Here is a 7,063-nt window from a genome sequence, read left to right on the forward strand (position 1 = left end):
GAAATCACCGGTTGCCTTCGAGATTCTCACCATTATCTGGATGGAATAGTTTTCAGGTGGTCATCTGAAATCAATGCACCCGATGCGTCTGATCCCTCAGTCACAGGGAAATGTGCAAACTGTCTCAAACCTCAACATTTTCTTTACATCTCAGTCTTTCAATTGCCTTTGCTCTCGTTGAAATAATGCCACTTCCTCTAAACTCCTTGAATGATTAAATATCTCCGGCCCGGGCAGCAACAGTGTAATGGCGTACTTCGCACTCTGTGGGTTACAGGCTCCCTCACGATACTCAAGCTGCGGCCCAGCCAACATTTAATGCTGTCACACCATGATGTCCCTACTCATAAACCCTTCACCCTGACACATTACTTGACATCACTTCATTACTATCACCCAAATCATTAACACGAGAGCGTTGTGGCCAGAAAGTGTCCGACAGTGATGTGTTACAGTCGAGGGGAGCTGAACAGGGGTTTTGGGGAGTGGAAGTGTCGCATCGTGGAGTTTGTGGGGCTTGGGGAGGGGCATCATCAGATCTCCAGAATCTCTGAACTCCTCTTCAGGAAAACCCTCAGAGCCACTCCGCAGTTGGTGGCCCATAGCATTCCTGGATGTCAGCCAGTTAACTTGCAAAACAAGGAGAAGTCTTTTGGGAAAGGAGCTCGGGAAAAACCTTTGGGATTAGGAACAGGATGGTCTTAGTGTGTCGTGTGGATGGGGACCAAGCTAAAGCCTTCTGATTTCCTCCTTTTCCAACACCAGCCACGTGCTCACGTTTGCTGACAAGGGCCCTGAGGCTTTGTCGCGTTCGCTGATTCTGGGGGAAGATCAGGGATCTGTCCCCGCTTTCTCCCAGACAACTGGGAAGTCCTGCGTCCCTCCCCGAAATGCAGCGCGCAATCGCGGAGCGTTGAGGTGGGAGGGATCGGCTTTGGGGCGGCGAACACTTCAGGCCTCTACCAAAGCTGAGCCGGTAGTGGGGAAGACAGCATGCTCGGCCCATTTCCAGATTTGTAATCTCGCCACATCACTTCTGGGCAAGTGAACTGTGCGTGAGGCTCTCAGAGAGAGTGAACAGCCCCCAGGAGGGAGCAACAGAGGGCACGTTTCGAGCGCGGAGATCCTCCCTAGCAATTTGGAAGGAACTTGAAAAAGTTTCGTGCCAGGGCAATCAGTGGGAAGCGGCTGCAGGGTGGTCGGGATGGCGAGCGGAGAGGAGCGAGCTGATCGGCGGAGACGAGGGAGACAGAGGAAGAGCGGGAGAGGGAGGATGCGGGGACAGGCAGACAAAGTGACACTTGGCGGTGAGCCGGGTGCAGAAAATGAAAGCCAGGTCGAAGAGATAAAGGGATGGCGAGGGGTTTGGGCCTGCGGTTTCGGCATTTTTGCGCGACTCATTGGTGTGTTAGGCGTCCCAAAGCCGATCCCTCCCACGTCGATGCTCCGCGATTCCTCACCGCATTTCGGCATTGACGCAGGATTTCGCAGTTGTGGCGTGAAAATGATAAAGCGTGAGAAAGGGGATGATCATTGTCCGAAATTATATTATGCGTTGAACGCTGGAGCATTTCCGAGTGAGTCGGACCTCATTTACGAACCAGTGACGTCTATCCATTTCCTGATGAGGCGAGGACCTGGTGCGTGCGTATTCTCGGGGAAGAGATCTGCTCGGCAATTCTAGGCCTGAGGCCCTGCAGAGAGCTGCTGTGTATCCCCACACCCGTGGCTGTGACGTTTATCCAGGAGCTCGGGGGAATCTGCACCCTGCAAGAAACTATGATGCTCTAACCAGCAAAGGGATCATCTCATCAAGGCCTGCACATTTGCTGAAAGAAGACAGAGGGTGATAGTTGATGGGAAATGTTCATCCTGGAGACCAGTTACTGGTGGTGTATCGCAAGGGTCGGTGTTGGGGCCACTGCTGTTTGTCATTTTTATAAATGACCTGGATGAGGGCGTAGAAGGATGGGTTAATAAATTTGCAGACGACACTAAGTTCGGTGGAGTTGTGGATAGTGACGAAGGATGCTGTAGGTTACAGAGAGACATAGATAAGCTGCAGAGCTGGGCTGAGAGGCGGCAAATGGAGTTTAATGCAGACAAGTGTGAGGTGATGCACTTTGGTAGGAGTAACCGGAAGGCAAAGTACAGGGCTAATGGTAAGATTCTAGGTAGTGTAGATGAGCATAGAGATCTCGGTGTCCATGTACACAGATCCTTGAAAGTTGCCGCCCAGGTTGACAGCGCGGTTAAGAAGGCATACAGTGTTTTAGCTTTTATTAATAGAGGGATCGAGTTCCGGAACCAAGAGGTTATGGTGAAGCTGTAAAAAATTCTGTTGCGGCCGCACTTGGAGTATTGTGTACAGTTCTGGTCACCGCATTATAAGAAGGATGTGGATGCTTTGGAAAGGGTGCAGAGGAGATTTACTAGGATGTCGCCTGGTATGGAGGGAAGGTCTTACGAGGAAAGGCTGAGGGACTTGAGGCTGTTTTTGTTAGAGAGAAGAAGGTTGAGAGGTGACTTAATTGAAACATATAAAATAATCAGAGGGTTAGATAGGGTGGACAGGGAGAGCCTTTTTCCGAGGATGGTGACGGCGAGCACGAGGGGGCATAGCTTTAAATTGAGGGGTGAAAGATATAGGACAGATGTCAGAGGTAGTTTCTTTACTCAGAGAGTAGTAAGGGAATGGAAGGCTTTGCCTGCAACGGTAGTACATTCGCCAAATTTAGGTACATTTAAGGCGTCATTGGATAAGCATATGCACGTACATGGAATAGTGTAGGTTAGATGGTCTTGAGATCAGTATGACAGGTCGGCACACATCGAGGGCCGATGGGCCTGTACTGTGCTGTAATGTTCTCTGTTCTACAAGACAGAAAAGGATTTACGAGAGAGGTCGAGACATGAGAGATTTCCCCCGGTGTGGGAGACATCAGTGACAAATGGGGGGCATGGGTTCGAGGTGAGTGTCAGAAAGTTCGAGCCACATGCAAAGCAGAACTGTTATATCCAGAGAGTGTTGGGAGCCCAGGAGTCACGCCGTGTGAGGTTGTTCGAGGCCGAAACCCTGAATGCATTGAATCAGTATTTAGGAGCGCAATTACAAAGCCGATGTAAACAGGGCGATGGGTCGTGTGCTGGAAAATGGGACTCAAACAGCTCATCGGCTGGGTTTGCACATCACAGAAGTTATGGGCTGAAGGGCCTATTTCTCTGCTGTAAACCCGAATGACTGTAATTCTATTCTAAACCTCCAAGAACTGTTGTCACGGCCAATTCTGTAACCGCACCTCTGCAAGGACTCCAGCAACCGTGCAAACACATTATCAGCAGCACTTGCTCACATCTGTTTAGAGCATGCGGGGCCATCCCTCAACAAGCCTCAGCGTTCGGGAAATGCATTTCCTTCCCCCACATCAGTCTGCCTCGTAATACTGCAAATTTCCTGGTTTAGTGGGCGTGGGGCTGGAAAAGCATCAGGGCAGGGAGCACCCCAGAAAGCAGCAGGTCTGCGTTTCGGACCGAAATCACATCTCGGTGCCCCGACTGGGCGGCGCTACGGCTCTCCAGTTGGTTATCTCACTGACTCGGGCACTCTGTTGTTTTCATTGTTGGATTTCGGCTTCAATAATATCAAAAAAGAGATCAATAATTTGGAGCTGAAACGATTTGACTGAAATCATTTGCCCAGCGAGTGTAAATCCAATTAGCAATCCTATAAACAGAGCTCAGGTGCTCACGATGAAGTCAGCCAACTCAGTCACAGAGCAGTGTCCCCGAGGGACCGTGCTATCTGCTTCATATAGGGATTCCCCAGCACTGGGAAGCACATGTGCAGTTTGCACTCCACGGATTTAGCCTCCAATGCCAGACTGAAGAGGCATCATGGGTTTATCTGATGCTTTGGCGTGGTACCAGAGCGTGTTAAGGATTCGCTTTATCTTTCGGGATGTACAAAGGATTTATTTTCCATTACTCGCTGCCGTTAGTGTGCCTCGTAAGTGATCACCTCGGCTCTCAGTTCTCCAAACCGCACTGCGCACTCCTGCTCGAGTGTCTCCTGTGTACAGTAGCACCTTCCCTTTCCCATGGGCTGTGAGTTTGTCTGCAACACATTGGTGTACGTTGGGAACTGGAGTTCTTTGTTAGAAAGGATCGACTTACAGAATTGACACGAGTCTCCCGGAATCAGATTGACTCACTTTTGTACATCCTCATTGGGATTTGTCGAGGTCCCTGATGGTGTGTGGGGTCGGCCAAGTGTGATCTGACACGGAATTATGGTCGGGGTTTGACAGAGGGTAACGGCTTGTGCATACTGCAAAGCAGCTATTTATGTTTTATTTCAAACTTCTGAGGTCTTCTCTCTCAGACATTCACACACTCACAATCACTCGCCCTCTCTCTCTCACACACACACTCACAGTCGCTCTCCTGCGCACACACCTCAGACTTATCTCCATTAAACTCCATTTGTCAGAGATCACACGACATAGCCAGAGAATCAACACCTTGCTGAAATGTTGGATGACCTCCCTCTGTGTCACGGACTGCGTCGATTTCAGTGTCATCCATGAACATACTCATGGTGCTGGTTCATTGTCAATTAATTCAACGATAGAGATGTGCCAGGAGGGAAGGGAAGTGGAATGTTGGCGTTTTCGGTCTCAATTAATCCTGTTTTTTCACTCTTGTGTTTCCTTTCCCAGTTAACGTGGCAACGATTGTCATCCTCTCCCGCGGAAAGTGCGGTCTCTCCAGATGCGTCACTGGCTACCTCCTGGCCATGGCATCGGCGGACCTCCTCGTGGTGATCTTCGACGTGATATGGAGGCACATACCCATTCTGTTTCGGGAAGACTTTCTGTTTCTGCAGGATGTGGAAGTGTGCAACATTCACGCTGCCCTGCTTTTTGCAGCCACTGACTGTTCTGTTTGGTTCACCATCGCGTTCACCTTCGATCGAACTGTGGCCATTTGTAACCAGAAGCTGAAAGTGAAATATTGCAGTGAGAAAACGGCGGCTACGGTTGTGGGAACAGTGACGGCGCTGAGCTGTTTCAAGAACATCATCTGGTGCTTTATGTATAACCGCACCTATCGTTTTGTAAATGATCCTATGTTCTGTGGGATCGAAATCAGTGACCCTAAATTACAGCTGTGGGCGTCTTTGGAACTTGCTCACTACGCTGTCACACCCTGTGCCCCATTTGCACTGATCCTGCTGCTCAACATTTTCACCGTCAGGCACATTTTAGTGAGCAGCAGAGCCCGCAGCAGACTCCGGGCTCACAGCAAGGGAGAGAGTCCCAGAGACCCCGAGATGGAGAGTCGAAGGAGATCCATCATCTTATTGTTTGCTGTCTCTGGCAATTTCATTGTCTTGTGGGCGGTGTTTACGGTGACCGCGATACTTCAACGAATCTCTCACCTGGATCTGACAATCAGCATGCCGGACTATGTCCCCGAGTTAGGCTTCATGCTCCAGCTCCTGAGTTGCAGCACGAACACTGGGATCTACGCCGTGACCCAGTCTAAGTTCAGAGGACAATTTAAAAGTGTGGTCACATACCCCATCTGCCTGTTGACGAAATTAACTAAACAGTGCGTGGATGGTGGGCGCCTCCTCAACTCCAGGTCATAATACAGTCACATCCTAGTGTCAGCAGAGCGCTGCAGTGAGTAAGAGAGAGTTGCCGACTTAGCCATGAATGGCTTGTCATAAATTGTTAGGGGCTGTTTCAGAGGTGTTAGTGTTCAGCGAAGTACAAGTATTTGATTTTGAGGTGGTGCGTGAGGGCCACATCGAAGTTGCTCAGTCAATCGTTGTGAAGTTCGGCAGGTCAGCGGGTGAATGATCCTCATAGACACTGCTGAGCTTTTAATTTGGAGGCTGCGTTAGGTCATGGGCTTCCTATCGATCGTCCGTATGTCTGTGTATCTATGTATCTATCTCTTTATCCATCTATCTATCTACCAATCTATCGATCTATAGTCTACGTATTTATTTATCTAATTTTCTCTCTATCTGTCCATCTGTGAATCAGTCTCCCTATCTACTCATCCATTCATCTATCTACCCATATCGGCAGCTGTTGCCACGCAGGAAATGGACATGCATTCAAAATTGTGCACATCATGCATCAGGAATTGGTATTGAACCACAGCATGCACACTCCAAACTGTGAGGTCTAAGATGCAGGCACGTGTCCTCTTGGGCTTGAGTATCAGTCATTGACAGTGCTGGGAAACGGGTCGAATTTGTTTCGATGTTGAGTCTCTGAAATTTCACAGAAAATCCAGCCTGCAGGAAAATTGTCATTTCTTTCTCTCGTGCAATAAACACACACCTGCCTGAAAATCCCAGCGGCAACCTCGTGTGAATTTCTTTCATTGGTCAACCATTGGAGAGAGAGAGGCGGAATACGGAGGGCTTTTGGGGCAAGAGCTGGGAAGAGGGAGAGAGAGAAGTAGTAGAGGTGAGCTCCACAAACTGGGCCAGGATTGATAAGCTTCAGGGATGAGGAGAGATCGAAAAGAATTGGTGACGGTTCTCTTCAGAGAAGAGTTGGTTGGGAGCGGGAATTCCCATGGAGGGTTTCAAAATTGTGACTGCGGTGTTGGACAGAGGTGATAGGGAGAAGCTCTGTCAACTCCCGAAGGGAATGGTTAAGTGATTGGGGGTGGGCGTATATTTAAAGTGATCTTCAAATAGATCAGTTGTGTTTTGAGGGAACGCTTTTCCAGACAGCGAATGGAGATAGTGAGGGATGACCTGCCAGGAATTGCTTTGGAGGCAGGCTCTGTCGATCGGGTCGGGGTGGGGGGGTGGTGTGCTTCAGTGCAGAGGCGTTGGATGGTTATTTCCATGGAAATAGATCCACACAAGTGGGGAAAAATAATGAGGAAAGAGTCAGCTGGTGGATAGAATGGCTTTGCTCTGAATCGCTCTCTTGTGAACTCCAAATGCCGTAACATATCAGTCTACGAGGGAAGAAATGGGCAGCGAGGCGGGACGGTTTATCCAGGTGGTCACAGTTGCCAAAGGGTATAT

At 49.4% G+C, this 7,063-nt stretch overlaps 1 protein-coding gene across 1 annotated transcript; it reads left to right on the top strand.

Annotated features, from left to right (window-relative positions):
• Window positions 1–3,859: 3,859 nt before the first annotated feature.
• On the top strand, window positions 3,860–6,339 carry LOC132208253 (probable G-protein coupled receptor 139). The gene is made up of 2 exons (XM_059643922.1): window positions 3,860–4,006; window positions 4,719–6,339. The coding sequence occupies exons 1-2, from the start codon at window positions 3,895–3,897 to the stop codon at window positions 5,651–5,653; spliced, it is 1,047 nt and encodes a 348-aa protein (XP_059499905.1). The 5' UTR covers window positions 3,860–3,894; the 3' UTR covers window positions 5,654–6,339.
• Window positions 6,340–7,063: the final 724 nt, after the last annotated feature.

This window comes from Stegostoma tigrinum, unplaced genomic scaffold (assembly GCF_030684315.1).
Source record: "Stegostoma tigrinum isolate sSteTig4 unplaced genomic scaffold, sSteTig4.hap1 scaffold_335, whole genome shotgun sequence".
NCBI classification, from domain to species: domain Eukaryota; kingdom Metazoa; phylum Chordata; class Chondrichthyes; order Orectolobiformes; family Stegostomatidae; genus Stegostoma; species Stegostoma tigrinum.

Coding starts and splice junctions, on each gene's coding strand:
- LOC132208253 (XM_059643922.1), top strand. CDS start 3,895: ATGGGTTTATCTGATGCTTTGGCGTGGTACCAGAGCGTGTTAAGGATT. Junction 4,007..4,718: donor CGCTGCCGTTAGTGTGCCTC/GTAAGTGATCAC, acceptor TTCCTTTCCCAG/TTAACGTGGCAACGATTGTC.